The sequence below is a fragment of the Saccostrea echinata genome, unplaced genomic scaffold, assembly GCF_033153115.1.
Source record: "Saccostrea echinata isolate AGI-Se365-2 ecotype Australia unplaced genomic scaffold, CSIRO_AGI_Sech_v1 ptg000046l, whole genome shotgun sequence".
NCBI classification, from domain to species: domain Eukaryota; kingdom Metazoa; phylum Mollusca; class Bivalvia; order Ostreida; family Ostreidae; genus Saccostrea; species Saccostrea echinata.
The window spans coordinates 11,690,030-11,710,320 of NW_026889795.1; the positions used below are offsets into that span (position 1 = coordinate 11,690,030).

The 20,291-nt window shown below is 34.3% G+C and overlaps 2 protein-coding genes across 3 annotated transcripts in view; one reads left to right on the top strand and one right to left on the bottom strand.

Moving 5' to 3' along the window:
- LOC133202071 (golgin subfamily B member 1-like) overlaps window positions 1-14,103 on the bottom strand; it is a 147,361-nt gene extending 133,258 nt beyond the window's left edge. Inside the window, exons 1-6 of the mRNA XM_061337853.1 lie at window positions 13,968-14,103; window positions 9,508-9,639; window positions 9,126-9,158; window positions 8,507-8,659; window positions 5,291-5,443; window positions 2,195-4,948 (exon numbers count right to left, since the gene is read on the bottom strand). Coding sequence (XP_061193837.1) covers window positions 2,195-4,948; window positions 5,291-5,443; window positions 8,507-8,659; window positions 9,126-9,158; window positions 9,508-9,639; window positions 13,968-14,015 — 3,273 coding nt within the window. The 5' untranslated portion in view covers window positions 14,016-14,103. The remainder of the gene's footprint in view (window positions 1-2,194; window positions 4,949-5,290; window positions 5,444-8,506; window positions 8,660-9,125; window positions 9,159-9,507; window positions 9,640-13,967) is intronic.
- Window positions 14,104-15,920: 1,817 nt separating this feature from the next.
- On the top strand, window positions 15,921-17,979 carry LOC133202070 (3-oxo-5-alpha-steroid 4-dehydrogenase 2-like). Of its 2 annotated transcripts, XM_061337850.1 has the most exons (5): window positions 15,921-16,287; window positions 16,500-16,666; window positions 16,827-16,928; window positions 17,141-17,291; window positions 17,864-17,979. In XM_061337850.1, exons 1-5 carry the CDS (start codon window positions 15,974-15,976, stop codon window positions 17,928-17,930), a joined length of 801 nt encoding a protein of 266 aa, XP_061193834.1. In that variant the 5' UTR covers window positions 15,921-15,973; the 3' UTR covers window positions 17,931-17,979. The 2 variants fall into 2 exon arrangements, with proteins under 2 accessions (XP_061193834.1, XP_061193836.1); XM_061337852.1 differs by lacking the exon at window positions 16,827-16,928.
- The last annotated feature ends 2,312 nt before the right edge of the window (window positions 17,980-20,291 follow it).

Below are 20,291 nucleotides of genomic sequence, written 5' to 3' on the forward strand. Positions count from 1 at the left end.
CTTTCCTCAGTTCTGTTTTTAATGTTTTACATTTCTGTTCCATTTCTTCAAGCTTCCTTACCATTTCTGAGTTTACTTCCTCCAGTGTTGTCATTTTAACATGAAGTGTTTCAACCTGAAGTTCAGAGTCCTTTAATTTCTGCTGGAGATCACACATTTCCCCATCTTTGGTTGTAATTATTTCATCATTTCTGGATTCTACATTTTTCATTTCTGTCTCCATATTAGAAATAATCTGCTTTAGATCTTTTATATGGATTTCCTCTTCTACTGCTTTTTCTGCTTGATGCTGCATTTCTTTTTCAAGGTTTAAGATCTTTTCAGATTTTTCCTTTATTTCTTGTTTGATTTGTTGGATTTCTTGTTCTCTGTGTAAATTTTCACTCTTATGTTTCTCATTTTGTTCATGACTTGCATGTTTTGCCTCTTCTAGTAACGAAGTAAGTCTTTCAATTTCAGAACTTTTCAAACTACACTTCTCTTCCAATTTTTTAGCACCGTTCTCTGAAAGTGACATCAAATTTTTAATTTCATCCTCTCTACTTTGTAAATGTTCCTCGAAGGATTTCCTTATGTCCTCATTTTCAGAAATCTGCTGAAGAAGGCCTTCACATTTCAATTCCAATTCATTCACCAGTTTCTCCTTCACTCTCAGACTTTCCACCAGATCCCCACACTCTCTCTGGGCCAATATCTTTTCTTTCTCTTCAGCTTCCACTTTAGTTTTCAGTTCCTCATTTTTAATTTGTGTAACTTTGAGAGTGTCTGTTAGCTCCAAAGATTGTTTCTGTAATGATTCCAACTCATTCTCTTTAGCCGCAAGTTTTTCTTCCAGTCTGACTAATTTATCCGCTAATTCCTGCTTTATTTCTTGTAAAGTTTCCATACCCTTGTTAAGTTGATGATTTCTGTTTTCAATATCTTTTAATATCCCTCCCATTTTATGAATTTCTGAGTCTTTCTCTTGCACTGAAGACCATAAACTTTTCTGTTCTTCATGTATTTTCTGAATCTCAGCATCTCTCCTTTTCACATCTTCCTGATGTCTTTTCTTTACTTCCTCATCTTCCTCTGACTGCTTTTTGATCCTTGTCTCTGCACTCTGGATGTTGAATGTCAGGATTCTGTTCTGACCCCTTAATTCATCAATCACACTCTCCAACTCTGAAATCTTAGCATTCCTAACATCTTGGCTGGCTTGTTTTTGTTCTTCTAACTTTTGCTGCAAATTTTGAATTTTTCTAAAGTTTTCCAATTTCTCTTTCTCTATAATGTTCATTTCATTCACAAGTTTCCTGTGATTTTCCATCAACTCACTTTTCTCCACCAGTAAATTTTCATTGTCAGAATTCACTTTATGTAACTTTTTAATGAGATCTTCAATTTCCATCTCCATTGTTGATTTCTCGTTGGTTGACTGATCTAGCTGCTGTCTCAGTTTAAAATTATCCTCCTCTAATTCACTCAATCTTTTCATGACTTCTTCACTTTCTTTTAAGATTTTGGATCCCATGATCTCTGAATCGGACAAACTTTGTAGCAGACTAGAATTTTCTGATACAACTGTTTCATATTTTTGCAAAAGCTGATCATGTTCATATTTCAATGTATGGTTTTCATCACCAACCATGTCATAATGGTCCTGTAGATTTGAATAGTCAAATTTCACATCATTAAGTTCTTTCTGTAATGTTTCTAATTTTTCAACAAGTTCTTCATTGTCATATTCTAAATTCTCATTCTTAATTGTAATATCAGAAAAACTAGCTTTGAACACATCAAATTGATTAGACACTTGATTTAACTTATCCTGAATATCTTTACATTCACTAGATTTCTTGTCTAAATCCTCCACTAATGATTTTAATTTCAGTTGAAGAGACTCCTTCTCTGAAGCTAACACAGAAATTTGCTTTTCCAATTCACATTTTACATCCTCACTGAATTCATCTGCCCTTGCTTTGTCTAGAGCATTAATGTTGGCTGTTAAATCCACATTTCTCATCTCACCATCGGGTTTTACATGAAAATTACCACTATCTCCATCACTACCACCACTCCCAGTGGAAACACAAGGCTGACTCTGAACAGAAACATTCTCAACAGAAACATGAACAATAGGAATAGAACTGGAATTAGTTAACGTAACAATAACAGAAGCAGCATCATCTGACGAAAGCATGCACGGGCTCACCTTAATGTCACCTGCTTCTGAGTGTGTACTGTCAGCTATGGAACTCACTCTCTCTGCATGGCTGGGTCCTCTATCTGGGGTAAGGTCAGTATCACTAACTGCAGTCCTCAGTATGTCCTGTTCTTGCACAGTGTCCTCTGCAGGTGTCATCTCCTTGAAAATTTGGATTGGTTGTAACATCTCAGTGTTTTGTACTCCATCAACTCCATCTTCCACGTCATCCTCCACCATCATTTCTTCCGTTTCTCCAGGCTCAGATTCCATGTTGGATTCCACATTGTCTTCATCTATAGAATCCTCCAAATTAAGACTGTCACAAGAAATGTCATCTGTTTCAGCATTTTGAATCCTTTTCAGAAGTCTTTCCTTTTCTGCCTCTGCTTTTTCTAGTTTTTCGAGGAGGTGACATTTTTGGTTTTCTAACGTCCTCAGTATCTTCAGGAAATTTTCTGAATCCAATGAAATATCTGGGTCTAAGTTTAACACAGATCTAATTGCACTTTCGTCTTGATATTTTTCCTCTTTCATTGATTCTAGTTCAGATAAAACAGACTGAAGTGTCTTTTCCTTCACATCTTCTAACTGCTTATGTGCTGCAAGGCTTTCACTGAGTTTGGAAATTTCTTCTTCATATTGAGAAATAAGGAATGCACTATGTTCTAATGAATTTGTACCATCTTCACTTTTGACATCATCAAATTTATTTTGTCTTAATTTATCTGATTTTTCCATGCTAGATAAATTCACATGACTCACTGGAACGAACTCCTCCTGAACAAACTCCATCTCCTCACACACATTTTCACTACTCATTCCAACCTCTTTCTGAGTTGTAGCCTCTTTCTCTTGTCCAGCCTCCTTTTCAATTGTAGCCTCACTTTGACACAACAGATCTTCCACCACAGACTCTAGCATGAATTCTGTTATGGAGTCATCACCATCATTTTCTGAAGTTTCCCAGTCTTCAGGTTTTCTAACATCAGGGGACTTACTTTTAAGTGTCTCTTTATAACCTTTGATTTCTGTCTGCAATGTATTTATCACATCGTCTTTGTCTAGCAGTTCTTGTTTATACGAGTCGTGGAGCTGGTCAATTTCAGCCCATTTCTCATCCTGGGAATTTTGCAGATCTTTCTGAAGTCCAAGAATTTGATCCTCTAAAGATTGAACTTTAACACTGAAAGCTGAATTCTCCTCTTTCAAATGCTGGATTGTGGTTTCTAAGTCATGCACTTTTGACAAAGATTTCTCCTTGGACTCCTGGTTCTCTGTCTTCTCAAATTCTAATTCATCCAGATCTTTTTTAGCATAATTTTCCACTTCCTCTTTGAGCCTCTGTATCTCTGATGTCAGCTCTTCTTTTTCACTCCCCAGTCTGAGATTTTCCTGCAGTAGCTTTTCTTTTTCACTCCCAGCAACTTCAATCTGGTACTGCTGACTAAGATATAAGTCCTGTTGGACGTTGATTCTATTTTTAAGTTCATCATTCTGAATGCGGTAACACTGACATTCCTGTTGAATCGAATTCAGCTGAGACACAAGTGCTTCTAATTGAAGTTCTAAATCTTCAGTACGTTTACATTTCAATAAAGCATTCTCCAGATCCTCATTTAATTGGTCCAACTCCAGGGCCTGCTGTTCTTTTTCTTGCTGAAGTTCTACAATACTGGACTCCTGCAATGAAAGCTTCTCATCTTTTTCCTCAAGACTTGCCACCAACATATCTCTCTCGACACAAAATGATTCCAGTCTTCTCCCTTTCTCTGCAATATTTTTTTCGGAGCTTTCCAACTTTTCCTCTAGCTGTATGACTTCTTCAGAAAGCCGCTCGTTGTCACCACGTAGAAGCTCCATCTCAATTTCATGCTTGCTCTCTGTCAATGCTTGTTCTAACTCCATGATTCTTTCATTTTTCAGTTTAAGTGTGTCTGTCAAAAGTTCATAATCTGCCTTCAGTAGATCCAATTCTCCACTGTCATTTGCTGCTGTTTCTTTCGTTAATTTCAATTGTTTCTCCAATTCCTTTACCTTCACTTTCAATTCCTCTGCTTCTTTCACTTTCACTTCTTCTGTCACTTTCACATTTTCTTCCAGATCACTTATCTTCAATTTCAGTTCACTAATTTCAGTTTTCAAACACTCAGTTTCTTTGGCATTCTTTTCATTCAAGCTATTAACACTGTCTTTTAATTCCATATTCTCATTCCTTAGCTGTTGTACAACTACTGAGTTCTGTTCTTCCACAATTTTAATGTCACATTTTAACCTCTCATTTTTCTGTTTGAGATCATTCAATTCTGATAGACTGGACTCCAGATTTCTAACATGGTTTTTAAGTTTTTCACACTCACTTTCACTTTGGGACACAGTGGACTGTAACTCGGCAATCTGATTGTCCTTACTTCTAACAACTTCCTGTAAAGCCTCCAGCTGACCCTGATTCTGTGTATTCATTTCCTCACTTCCTGTTCCTGTTTCCCTAATCTGTTCCTGTAATGTGACAATCTGTGTTTTGGCTTCTTGGAGTTCCTGCTGTAGTTTTGATAGCTCCTCTTGATTCGCTGCTGCTGAGGATCTTGGGTCATGACCTTGTTGGAGAGCATCCTGATTGGTTCCTGGTGACCCTATGATCTGGTGACCTTTGTCCCTCTCCCTGAGGTTTTTCTGAAGGACTGCTATTTCTGCCTTTGCCTCTAGCAGTGTCTGAGTTGTGGAGTTGTATTTTTCTGACTGGGCCTCGAGAAGTTTACTGGCCTGGAAAAAAATGAAATACACATCAATTTTTATAAATTCAATTATATGAACAAATTGAATTTAATCTTGACTTTTTTAGCTGTTTTTCCTGCCCTGATGACTTTTTAATACCAATCTCTGACAATATCAGGAATTGTATTTTCATATGCAGTGTAACATTCATGTTTCTAATTTTAAAAAAATCTCTCTGCTTAGTTGTATATGTTTTGATTCACAAAGATCTTTATGTAATCCTTTTGCATAGTTATACAATAACTCTTATAAGTAATCTAAGAAATAATTCTTCCCAATCAATTGTATTATTTATCAAGAAAAAAAATTCATCTAATTTCATTGACGTACATTTTGGAGTTGATTCTTGAGAAGCTGAACTTCCTGAGCCATTTCTGTTGCTATGGTGTCACTTGGCGTTTGATTGGTCACGGTCTGTAGAGCAGATGACAGCTGGACAATTAGCTCCTCCCTCTTCCTAACGGCCGCCTCAAGTTCGGTCAACTGAAACAAAGCAAAGAAAAAGAATGCATGACGAAAACATTGAATTAGAATATTTAAACCTATTATATACAGTTGAACTTCAGTATCTCAAACACGAATACAATGGATATGTCGAAGTGATTTTGAAGTCCAAACTGCTTATTCCTTAAGAATTTTACCCTGGATATCTCGAATCTTCGGTTATCTCGAAGTATTTTCTCCGTCCCTTTGAGTTCGAGATAACGAGGTGTGACTGTAGCTTGTTAAGAAGACTGAGATAGTACATTTATGCCTATAATTTGGAATTTTGGGTTTGTAAACAAACAAGATGATGATGCAAGACAACCAACTTTACTCTGAGAAATATACAACCTTTTTTATCACTTATTATTTGATATGATGCCATGTCATTTATGTAAACATCAGTGTTTGTGTGATGTGGCACAAACATACGCTTAGAAAGGCTAATGATCAATGGATTCGTAATAATGATCGAGTTTTTTATGAACAGGGTTCTCATTTACACAAGAATCTGATTAAAAGATGCAGCCAACTTATTTTGGGACGTGACCTAGTTAAAAACTGTGTGTTTGAAGAATTGTCAGTGAATGTGCCCTTGTTAGCGAGAAAATTCAGGTGTTTTGAAAATTTTTAAAAGATGTCTGGATATAAAGTTTTGAAATATAAATATTCAATTCCAAAAAACATATTTTCTTGTACCTATTTCTTTTTTCAACTGTTGATTTCACAGTCTATAGTAAATACAGTGGAACCTCATTTATCCGGACGCTTTGGTTCCCAGTCAATTTGTCCGGATATGTGAAGCGTCCGGATACCTGAATTGCGCTGATTTTAGTTAGATGGCCTTTCATACCATTTTCAATCGTAAAGAATGTTGCTTTATATCAATACGTTTTATTGTTTAAATACTTTTATATAAGTTAGTACCATTCAATACTTGTTTAAATAAATAAAAAAGTACATCTGTCATTGGAAAAAAAACGTATTTATATGGTCACATTAATTATTTCTACTTGCCAGTGTCTAATGAATCAACTTCTCCTAGTAGCCATGTCGGTACGGTACTGTCGGTAGAGTCTTATTTAATATGAACGCCTATCAATGCTAAATGTGACATAATCTGCATATGTATACGAACGCTAATCGTAATCATCCAATGCAAGATCGTATTAACGATTGTGTAATTCTGAAAGTGATTTTATAAATGTCATCAAATCATAGAATGCGTTTTGCGCACAAAATACTGTGCATATAAAAACTCCGATGTCATGTCTATAAATACATTAACCCATGTTACGACTGTATTCTAACAGTAAAAGAAATATATTTGCCGACTACGAAAAATTATCCTAGACTTAAACATTATTTTCCTTAATTAATACGTATCAAAACCATGTTAGTGAAGCGAGAGTCTCGTGCGTACCTATCGAACTACAATTAACCTTGCCGCAAGCCACTGATAACAGGTCGCAGGTGGTCATCTTTTAAAACAAACAGCCAGACCAGTGTTTTTACAACAATTACTAACACCCAGATCAAGTAATCTGAGCAGACTTGACAGACCAGTTGAAAAATAATCGTCCGGATAAATGAACCAAAATATAACGTAAAAATTCATTTTGTGGTGAAAAATGACCGTCCGGATACGGAACGCGGAATTCCGGTTAAACGAGACAAAATAATGTTGAAAATTTTCGTACCCATTAAAAATCGTCCGGAAACTGAAGCGTCCGGATACCTGGCGTCTGAATATCTGAAGGTCCACTGTACTGTGGCATTCTTAATTCTCCTTAAGTCTGATACACACTTGGTAAAGGATTTCACATCTAGGAATCTTGTTCTTTATTTAGAAACCATTATTACCTATTGTATATACAATGTAGCTTGAATATCTCATGAATTTCACCCACTAGGATTAGTTATACTCCATTGCATATGACATCTGTGATTGTGTATGTCTTAGAGTACTTCATTACAGTATGCAATACCATCAAACCTCTAAAACTCGAACTTGATGAGACCAAGAAAAATTTTTGAGATATCCGAGGATTCAAGATTTCAAGGGTAAAATACTTAGGACTTCCAAATCACTTTGACATATCCATGGTATTTGAAAAATCTGTGTTCGAAGTTCAATTGTAGTTTCATTTTAGCTTTATAAACATAAATTTAATAGCAATTAATTACACCTACATTTGGGAATAAAGACTGGATATCATAACATTATATTTCTCTATTGCCACAACTTCAGTTCCATGTTTAGTGTCTTTCTAGTAAGTGGGGTAGGCAATATAGGAGAGATCAAGTAAATAGGCCTGTATAATGACTCCAGTATCTTTATCTAGCTGCCATTTTTAATATCAACATTTGTAGTACTGTGTATTAGTGTGATTGTTTGTTAGTGTGCAGGGAAGTTGTTGAGGGATAGCCACTGTGGTGGTGTTTGGTGTTTGGTGGGGTTGTTTATCTTCAACTCCTGAATATTTTTCTATAATTTAATTCTGGTTGTAACACACTTTTTGATTGGCTGAAAAATTAGTTTATACTGTATAGCCTGGGTTGCCTACGTCACAATGACTTGCATCAAAAACGTATCAATCCGCTTGATGTTACATTTAAATTTTGTACAATTTAATGTCATATTTGAGGTGAAATTGCCTTTTTTCCTACACTTAATGATAGAAAATTAAATTATAAGGAATGAATTTAATAGCTACCCAAGTTATATGGTATAACCTGGGTTGGGGCAGTTTACGCTTTATACACCGCGAAGCAGTTTATAAAAAAGCATAAACTGTTCCAACCCAGGTTATACCATATAACTTGGGTAGCTATTAAATTCATTCCTTAAGTACCTTGTCATTCTTTCACATAACTGTGTTACTGTGTCAGTGTTTTTGATGTGCTGGGGACATGTTGAGAGGCCGTTGAGGGGGGGGGGGGGGTTGTTGTTGTTGTTACCTTTGACCTCTGAATCTTTTTCTGTAACTACTGTGTTAGTGTTTTTGATGTGCTGGGGACATGTTGAGAGGTCGTTGAAGGGGGGGGGGGGGGGGGTGTTACCTTTGACTCCTGGATCTTTTTCTGTAGTTGGTCGTTCTCTGAGATGACTTTATCCAGCGCCAGCTGTTTTCCTGTCAGACTCTCCTCCAGCTCCTCGATTCTGTCGTACGCTGCGTACAGAGATGTCTGGGTCTTCAGTAGTGTCCGTGTGTCCTACAAAATTTTATCACTTCTATACATAACTCATTCAATTAAATGTATTACAGAACGAATTTTTTTTTTAAATGTTGTTTTGTAAAAAATTATTTAAGAATAAAAGAGGAGGAAAATATATATATATATATTTGTTGATTCAGTATACAAATGCAGTCATATTCCTGGTCAATGATATCAGAAAATAACAAAAACCCTTACCCAGTTTCAAAGAAATAATACTTTTTTTTTTTTTAAGATTTGGCTTAAACACTGTTAAATATTCCAAAACATTGAAAATATTTTACAAATTAAAACTTTTCTTCTTTTGACACTCCCAATCACCGAATTAAATCATCTTCTCTTTGATGGTTCTTTTCTTTTTATTTTAAACTGAACAAATGGCCATGTTGGTGTATAAAGTGTACAAGACATGATCTCGACTACCAATTAGGTATCTTACATATTTTAAAAACCAGACACTTACATCAGATCTGCCCTCTGTATTCCCTTGGTCACTCTATAAATAGAATAAAACATTAAGAGAAAAAAAATCTTTAAAAATTTTTTAAAAAAAACAATCAAGGAAAAAAAATTGGTAACTTATTCATGAAAGATATTGTTAAAAGGGTTATTTTAAAACTGGACAAAAAAGGTCACTTATGAAATGTCAAATATGCAGAGTAATGAACCAAATAAATCATTGTACACTGACCCTGTCCAAAGACACAAGCCAAATGAATCACTGTACACTAACCCTGGCCAAAGACATAGGGCCAAATGAATCATTGTACACTGACCCTGTCCAAAGACAGAGGGCCAAATGAATCCTTGTACACTGACCCTGTCCAAAGACAGAGGTCACTTACATCTGACAAGGACACATCTCCTGAACTGGACAGTGAAGCCTCACTCTGGCCGGTTCCCATGGCAACATCTTCCTTGTCATCTCGTGGTGACACAGTTTTCTTCTTCTTTCTTTTTTTCTGGAACTCTGCCAACTAAATATGGAGACAAAAGCCAATGCTCAACACTATACAGATTTGAACAAAATAAACAACAAAACAATGCGAGTGTTACACACAGAAGAGGAATGATTTCAAAGAGATCTTACAAGTTCGAATTCCTTTTCATTCTGTCATCAATAGTTTAGAGTATAGAACTTACTGGGAAAGGATGAAAATGTGTTGAATTTATCATTCTTTATAAGAAAACTTTTTTTACTCTAAACTGTCTGCTTTAAGTCCCAATCTTAGTTTTAGATGTCAGTCTATGCAAAAGTCACTGGACCATCGGTTTTTCCCAGTAAAATTTGGTTCGGGTCGGTAAAAAAAAAATCAGGATTCCGGACCGATTGTCTGATGAAAAAATAAGGCCTAAAAATCTTAATTTACATGTATATATTGTCTTATTGTCCACACATATCCTTTATTCGATCCATTTAGCAGTGATACATGATTAATTTTAGTCTATAACTACCTTATCATGACCATTTATTTTTAATTCGAATTTCCTGTCATGGAATATAGATCTCTAGATACAGTACCAACCAGACACAACCTAACACCAGAGCGAACCCAAAGCGCACCCCGGGTTCGCTTTCTGGGTTCGCTCGGGGTCCGCTACGGGTCCGCTTTCAGAAATTTTGGGTGCGCTCTGGGTTCGCTTCGGGTTCGCTCTGCGTTCGCTCGGGGTCAGCTCTGGGTCCGCTAGAGCGAACCCGGCGTTCGCTTTCTGGGTTCGCTTTACGCACTCAAGCGTGAAGCGGACCCCGCTTTTATCTTGCCGCGAGTAAGCCCCGCCCCTTGTATATTCCAAATACAGTAGTGAAATCGATCATTATTGTTTTTGTGGCGATCGATACATAAGCATGTACAGTGGTTGCAACGTTATTGTTGAAAACATATACACGAACGATTCCGCACGATTAAACCTGTTACACGAATGATCCTTCACGTACACGATTCTTCACGTTACACAACCATTCATGATTGTTAACACAAACGCGCGATTTTTTACGCAAAATAGTTAAAAGTATATAGGAGTGGATATTTTTTAGAACGAAATTAGGCTTAATTAATAGATATTTTAGATTAAAAATAATTATTGGTGAAATTCATCGACTTTGGAAAACTGAAAAAAAAAATATTTAGAAATGGATATTTTTGAAACTACATGTACATGTAAATAAGCCTTAATACATGTAGTTATTTTAGATTACAAATAATTATTTATGTAATTCTCCGACTTTGGAAAATTGTTTTTTTTTTTTAATTAATCTTTTTGATACTTAAAGATGTAATTTATGATTGAATACTGCTTGTTCTATCACATGATATAGATGGGCCGTGAGTTTTGATTTAATTGGATTTTATTATATGCAGTAAGCGGGTATAAGATTTTTAATTAAAAATGGCCTAAAATGATTCAAAACTTTATCCATCTTTCCATTTAAGAATTTCAAAAATCAGCCATTTTTTATTCCTTCATTTGCCGAAATTATATTAAAAAAAATAATAATTAGCATCAGGGATTAAAAGTAACCCCGACGATCACGTCGTGTACGTTTGCCGACTAAATATTTAAATGTAAGTATTCGGAATTTTTTTTCATGTACATTTTTGATTTATTGATATAAAACAATCAAGACCACAATTAGCAGTAAATATAATAAACATCAGAGAAAAAAAATCATAAAATATCTTAAATAGGCTTTATTATAAAAGTTACGCTATTTTTAGAGAATACAATACTGTACGACTTACTATATTGCTTATTTACTATCGATAATTAGTTCGTTCAATTATGTAAATCGCGCTTCATTTTTTCCTCTTTTATTTCAGGTAAAAAAAACAAACAAACAAGCTTATTAAAGCTTTACATTATTTTTCTTGTAGAAGATAATTCAAAATAATACCATAGTTGTTTACGATCGGACATACATGTACTTTTAATTTTTTTTTCATTTTCAATTAAGAAGATCAATAATTTTAATGTTGATCTGGATTTAGACGAGATGGAAATTAGAATTATAAAGTAATTGAATAAAAAGCACGTACATGTACATAATTATACATAATCTTGTACAGTAACTTGAAATGATGAAATGCATTGATTTGTCAAAAACCTTTTATTTTTTTCATTTTTTAGTAACAATTGTAATAACCATTATTTCCTTTTTTTCTTTTATACACGAAAGTACCTTTTTACGAAATGTTAATGGATTTTAAAAATAAAAAATACAGAAAATAAATGTGTAAAAATAACATGCTATCTGGATAATTAAGATATAAATAATTTTTTTAATCATGTTAATAACAGTTTCACACTTTACATTAATATACTTTGCTTGTACAATGTTTTATTTACATCGAATAACAAACCGGATTGGTCGAGGCGCTGATTGGTTAACACGTTTTATCGCTAATCCTGATTGACAGCTCCGTTACACAACACCGAACGCGCGTTCGCTTTCTGGGTTCGCTACTGAATTTGGGGTTCGCTTTCTGGGTTCGCTCTGGGTCCGCTGCGGGTTCGCTCGGGGTCCGCTATAGCGAACCCCAAGCGAACCCGAAGCGAACCCAGAAAGCGAACCCGGGGTGCGCTCTGGGTTCGCTTTCTGTTAGGTTGTGTCTGGTCGGTACTGTAGCTCATATGTAGATTCGGTTGGGGGAAATTATTTTCATTATTGAACAAGAGTAACTGTAATGAGTTACTTCAGGAAATAAATAAATATATTTTAAAGTGCATTTTAAGTTTAAAAAAGTCTTTGACACTGTATATTTCATTTGTAAGAAAAAGAGAAAATTGTATGCAATTGTATACAACCTTTTAAAAAGGAAAATTATTAATAGTAAGTTTGTTCATTTCAATAAAATCATTTTTTTATAATGTCAACTCTGGATCTATTTAAGGTTCAATTAAACAGTGAGAATACCTCCCCTTTCAATCTCTGTATCATGATAATGATGTATGAGTTTAAAGAAAAAGGTCAGTCTGGTAAGTAAATGCTTGGTCTGGTAAAACATATATTTTTACCAGACCTTATGTCCTGTAAAAATTTTGTATCGAGATATTTCAGAATTTCCCAAAAAAATATCACGATAATATCATATTTTTACTTTGACTTTAAATGAATTACCATAATTTTTTTTTCAAACAAGCTTTAAAAAATATCTTCACTTTTTTTCATTTGTAGAACTAAGAATAAATTAAGAATAAAGCATATTTGGATGCTAGGATGCCATTGGTTGACTGTTTTACAGCATTTTTATATTTCAAAAGTTTGAACAAAAATTAATGAATTATTTACTAATTTTATAATCACGTACCAACATGACCAAATACCAGTATTTTAGTCTCTGTATCACAATACCTATCACACAATAAAACATATACATTACAGTTACATGTACATAACAATAAAATTGCACATCCCTAGTCATAGGGCATAATTCAATCCTCTTTTTTTTATGACGTACTTCAGCTGTGGATTTTTTTTTTTTTTTTTTGTGCATAATAGACGAATTTCACATTTATGAAAGTTATTTCCCTTTGCGGGGTTAATGTGGGGTCAACCGGCATAAGACTGTTTTCCCTCTATAACATTACCAACGTTTGGGGGTAATATCTCGCAAATTAAATCCGTTTGAATATGTTCATTATGTTTTTCATATTGCCCCATACCAAGGCAATTCAGGAACAGGTCAAAATAAATTTTTCTTGTCCGATTCCGTTTGAAAGTTGAAAATATTTACAGATAAGTTACAAACGATATAGTGACAAAAATGACTGTTACGCCGACAATGGGAGATACCTCTTAAGAATGTGAAATTCGTCTATATAATACACTTTAATACACTTTTAACTGTAGCTCTCTGGTCATCCATCCAAATTGAGCTACAGAACTATAGCTACATGTATAGTGGGACAGGAATAGTAGAATTTTTTATTTCTCCACAACAGCACTGTCATTCTGTTTCTCTGCTTACTGCATGTATACTAAGTTTCCACAGACCAGAATGTTACGGACTAGAGGGTCTAGTAACATATAGAACGATTCTTGGCTTTATTGTGTCAAAATGAAAGTTCGTTTCTCTTATCTATTCGTTTAAACAAAAAAATTAAAGCATTTAGATTAGCAAGGCTTAATCAAACACTGTCGTCCTGATGAAAAAAGTTCCCGTGATTTCATCACACACCACTGCAGGATGTAGCAAAGAGCGCCACGCTGGACCAGTCAGATAACAAGTAAACAATGGGGAATTCTTGTGTTTCGTGAAAGAAACATGCTTAAAAACTTGAATGTTAAACAGAAATTGATATGCACCTTTTGTTTACCGGCTTTCAATTTCTGTATTCTTTCGTCGTCTGCCATTTCTGACGACTTGTTTCTGTTTTCTAAGTTGTAGACGAAGTTTTAGCGGCCATTAATACTTCTTCCGGTAGGTGTCGCACTTAACAATTGTAATAGTTGAACGATGTGGGTTATTATCCGGATATGCGACTCCTTCTTTTGATATAGGCCTAACAATTATATCATATCCAACTATATAGCGTTTTTTTTTTTAAAGAAACTTTAAGTCTTTTTAAACAATTAAGGTAAAGTCAGCACTTTTTCCTGAGAATAGTTTTTTGATGTACTTTTACTACATGTACAACTACATGTATATAAATTTTCATTTGGAAGCTGCATGCACCCCCCCCCCCCTTGTTGGTGTACGTTCGAACACTAGATGGCAAATTCCAGCATTTGAAATAGAAATGTATTAAAATTTAGAGAAAGGTCCAAGCCCCCCCCCCACACACACACACACACATGAAATAGGATTTTCAAGATTTTTTTTTCGTTTTAAACTGTCAGAACATTCCTTGAACGGACTTTTTTTAAGTGCATATGGACCACCAAAAAAAGTAATAAATTTCTGAATCGTCCCATGCATAGTTTTTAAATTTTTGAATTATCATTGTTAAAAAATGCGTCATATTAGCATTTTAATTTATAAAACAATATTTTTCAAAATGTAAAACATACCACAATGCAAATGTATTTATCTTTGAGACAAAAAGAGTGCATGGTGGAGTACTCTATGAAAAAAAAAAGGATTAAAATAGAAGACGGACTTTACAATAAATACTTTTCAACAAAGAGAAAAAAAAGTAACACCTTCCAGAAGTTTATTGTATCTGATATAAAGGAAAAGGGGCGCTAAGTTTGGGGTATGCCCCAACCCACCTTTTCCATTTTTTCTTTTCAAATTGAATCATCAGTCTAATCAATTTTCCTCTTATTCGTGTATTTTAATATGTATTAAGTGTTATAATTTAACCATTTAATCTGAGCTGTTTTCATCTCGTTTCGATATATACGTGTACTACTACTACTTAAATAAAAAGAGAGATCGAAGCCTTCTCTTTTTTTCTGCATCAGTCGAGACTGAGATATTTAAAAACAGTTCATAGATCTAAAGCCAAAAATGTCACATTATCGATAACATGTAATGCATCTTAGAATACACAAATAGGAAAAGTGAGTGCCAATCCCAGATTCAAAAGGGGAAAAATAGGAAAGGGGAGGGGGTATACCCCAGTCTGCGAGGAATTCAAATGTTGGTATGAGTTTTCAATGCTTGCATGTAAATCAACGTGGATCTCTCTCTCTCTCTCTCTCTCTCTCTCTCTCTCTCTCTCTCTCTCTTATTAACAATGTTGACTTTGATCTCAGATTTCCCACTATTATATTGATTTATTGTTCCACGTCCATATCTTTTTGCTTTATGACTGTAGCACTTGACGCACACAGACCTGCATGGAAATGAAGAAACAATGAATTTTGCAAAATATCCATATAATGGAATTCTTTGGCATCTAAATACATGCAAAGAGAGATAGAGAAAGAGAGAGAGAGAGTACCTAATTACCATTATTTCATCACTCCGCAGTTTTCTTTTTCTTTTTTTTTTTTATAAAAACACTTACATCCTGTATATATCTCACTGGGGGTAATCTAAGACTCATTGTCTGGTTTCATAAATAGAAATTAAGAACCAAAACAAACACAACACATTTCTATAGAGTTTTTATTTATCGTTGTGGTTATGAAATAGCACCCTGAATCACTCGCCGAATGAGACGGTTCCTTATCTCTGAACAAACAATCGGACAGCGGGAGGCAAGGTGACGTCAGGCATTTTCAAAATGTTAATAAAATGCGACTCGCACACCAGCTTAAATCATATGCAGTAATCCTTAGTTTAACGCAATACTTAATTGCAAAAATAAGTCTCTCAATAATTTTCTCTATTTTTTGGAAGAAAAAAGTTTTAACGAAGTAAAATGAACTTAATATTAGAACAGGTCGGCAGCGTGTTTTCAGCCCCCGATTCGCTGAAATTTGTCTCTGGTTTGATGGTTTTGTGGGGGATTTCTAATTTAGTCACGCTTCAGTTCACCACGGCCCCTTACGGAAGATACACTCGCCCTGGGTGGGGATGCCTCCTGCCTGCCAAGCTTGCCTGGTTCTTACAGGAGTTACCATCCTTTGTTGTACCGCTTGTAGTACTCTCAAGGTGGCGCTCTGATGAATCAGTGAATATCCATGGAAACAACAAGATTTTGATTGGATGCTTTCTAGTACACTACTTTCACAGGTGAGATTTAGTATTTTTTTTTAAATTTCTGCCTTCGGTCGCCTTTTTTGCTGTTTATAATCTTGTACCAAGTTCAAAATTAAATTAAATAGAGTTTTTTGTTTTATTTTGAACCTCCTTACATAATGACTTTTGATGCAAAACATTCAATCACTTGTGTGTAGTAGATACATCATTTGTCTTTTAAAAGATTTCAAGTCGACTGATTTCAGGACTTTCATTTTTCCGCTGAGGATAAGGGGAGGTAAACCTATTCCTTTGTTTCCTTTCATGGCCGCCGTTTTCTTCTGTTCAGTGAACGGCGCTTTACAGACGTATGGAATACTCCTACCGAATACTGAGATCCACTACTGGTTCCAGAAGGCAAGATTCTGTCTTGGTATGTAAAAAAAAAAAAGGATTGAATTACCCGCACTTTTATGTTTGTTTTGGCTATATGCAAATGACAATTAAAATGGGAACGAACTAGTTTTCAATTTCTCAAGTTTTCATACGCATAAAACAAACACAGAAACACTTTTAATTTTTGTTTTTTGAAGGTATAATGTTATTTTTTACGGGGATGTACATTAACATCCGGTCTGACAATTTGCTGACGTCACTAAGGAAAGAGAAAGAGGGCACATATCAAACTCCAAGAGGTAATCAGACATATTGTTCCTGTGGTGCATATACATATATATGTAGTATTCAGAAATCGGGGGGGGGGGATGCAAAGACGATTGTGTATGGTTTATTTTCAAATGAACTTCTTTGAATTGTTATCATTAGGGGTAGTAACGTCATTTTATTTTTATCACTAGGATTTCTATTCGAGTACGTCTTTGGTGCTAACTTTTATTTTTATCTCTAGGATTTCTATTCGAGTACGTCTCTGGTGCTAACTTCCTGGGAGAAATCGTAGAGTGGATCGGCTTCTCTGTGGCGTGTAACAATCTCCCCTCTTTGGCCTTTGCTGTATTCACCCTGTGTAATATCGGCCCTAGGGCTTTCCATCATCACAGGTAATGCATATTTACTTAGTATAGATATACTTCATTTCAAAAGGAATATAGAAGTTTGAATTATTATTTTTTTCATGACATTGCGCTCTCATATAACATTATACATCAACCATTCCTCACAAAAAATGAAAATAAATAGATAAAACAGATAAATAAAGTAAAAATCAATGAATAAAATAACAGATGAATAATAAATTGATATACATGTATGAAATTTTTTCGTCTATCAATTTCTTGATATTATATATTGTCTTCTACAAAGATTTAGAATTTTAAATTGTGTTAGTATAAGTTCTGCATGTTCTAAGTCCCTATGTTCAAACTATAGCCAGGAAAAATTTTCCAAAATTTGGATATCATTTCTTGAGATATTGGAGATTACTTTAATACTACTTGTTACATTTACAATACTTCATAAGAAGAGATGGTGTATATTTTATTAGTTTTGCTTAGCGGACATTCTGTTCAATGTAATATACTTGTGCATGTACGTATAAGGGGAAAAATACAAATAGCCCAATGCGTCTTACTCACACCAATGCTTGATTTATTCAATTTTATTCATTTTGTAGATTTTATCGGGAGAAATTTGAAGATTATCCAAAGGACAGGAAGGCACTGATTCCCTTTGTTCTTTAGAAATGAGTTCAATCGTAGGGATTATGCAATAAATACACTTACATTTGTATACACTTTCCTCATAATTTCTATAGTTATGAATGATAAGGAAAAAAGAAACACTGTACTGGTGAACTTGATCTGTCTCACTGAAAAGCTCTATTTTTTAGGTAATGTTGCTGATCACTTTCACGATTGATTGATTGTATGCATGTTGTTTTACGCCAAGTTGGCAGTACTTTTAATCAATTTTGGCGGTTACTTTAATTTCATAAAAGTTCAGTTTCCTTAGGAGCTAAACTCTGTGTAACCTGTGCTTAGATTTTTAGCTCACATGAGCTGAAGCTTTGTTTACCCTGCGTTTCTTTTTCCTTTCAATATATATATAGTTAGTACCACTTCATTAAACAAGAGACCCATGGGCCACATCGTTCATCTTAGCACATTGACTAGCAAAAAAGCACAAATCAATTCAGCATTGAAAAGTTTACATGGGGAGGGGGGGGGCAAACTTGAATTTAACACTTTGGGGATGCTTCCATATCAATATCAGTAACGGCTTTGGTGTTCTTGAGCAGAAAATTCTTAAAGATTTTTAAACAGATTTTTTTTTCTCTATATTCCTTTGTAACAATTTGATCTTCCACTGTAGTCCCTCCCTTCCCCTTGGGGTTATGATTTAAACAAACTTGATAATTATATAAAACTTAACATGGCTTTGCTGTTCTTGAGAAGAAGATTTTTCAAGATTTTCTCCATTTATTCCTTTGTAAAATATTTCATCCCTATTGTGGTCCCATCTATCCCCCGGGGGTCATGATTTAAACAAATTTAAATCTATACTACCTGCATGAGGATGCTTCCATATTGATACGACTGATCAATGCTTTGCTGTTCTTGAGAGGAAGATTTTTAAAGTTTTTCTTATAAATTTCTATGTGAAACTTTGATCCTCCATTGTGTCACACCCTACCCGGAGGTCATCATTTGAACAAAACTTGAATCTACACTATTTGAGGATGCTTCCGTATCAATCTGACTAATCATAGCTTTGATGTTCTTGAGAAGAAGATTTTTAAAGTTTTTTTTCTTATATATTTCTATGTAAAATTTTGATTCCCCATTGTAGCCCTACCCTACCCCCAGTGTCATCATTTTAACAAATTGAATCTAAACCACCCGAGGATGCTTCCTTAATATGATTAATCATGGCTTTCTTGAGAAGAAGATTTTTCAAGATTTTTTCCTATTTATTCCTATGTAAGACTTCGATCCCCAACTGTGGCCTCACCCTAACCCCAGGCTCATCATTTGAACAAACTTAAATCTACACTATGTAAAGAAGAATTCCTATAAGTTTAACTGCAAATAATTGGAATTTTTCTAAGTCTAAGGGGGATAACTATGTCAAAAATTGGTCGATCATACCCAAAACAGAACTTGGCATAGATATTTATGATAAATCTGTATACCCAATTTCCATTTCAGTATGTGCAAATTTGCGAAGAAAATGAATGGAAACTGTTGGTGAAACGACAGACGGACCGACCGACCTACCGAACGACAGACAGCATCAAAACAATATGCCTTCCCTTCTTCAAAGGGGGTATTAAAAAAAGAAAAAAAAATAGTTTAAAACTGTATTTCCAATGCACATAAAAGATAATAATGCCTCCGAATTTTTCACAATTTTAGAATTTATTTTATAAAAATGTATTTCCAATAGGCACGGAAATAATTACTTCGCAATTTTCACACCATTAGAACCTTGCTTAAAATGAACAAGAGAAATAACCATACAAATGAATTCTGAACAGTATTGGTATCTAGTTGTCAATAAAAATATCCACTATGCATCTAATGGAATTTCAACAAAAATGGTTTCGGATTTCAATTTTGAAAGATTTCAAATAATACCCACTTTTTTAAATGCTTATATATATATATATATATATATATATATATATATATATATATATATATATATATATATATATATATATATATATATATATATATATATATATATATATATATATATGGAACGCCATAGCTGCCTGAAGGTCATTTTCATATTATATGAGGTGGTATAACCTTTATGTGAAGTGGTGAAGTCATTATATATAGTGGTAAAATCATTATATTCAATGAAAACTTTATTATATGCAATGGTTTTATCATTATATACAGTGAAAAAATCATTATTTTCATTGATAACTTTATTGTATGCAGTGGTTTTATCATTATATTCAGTGGCAATGTCATTATATGTAGTGGTTAAATAATGTAATGAAGTGATAATATCGATACATTATGTTGTAAAATCATTATATGCAGTGGTTTTTCCATTTTATACATTGCTGATATCTTTCTGTGGTGTGA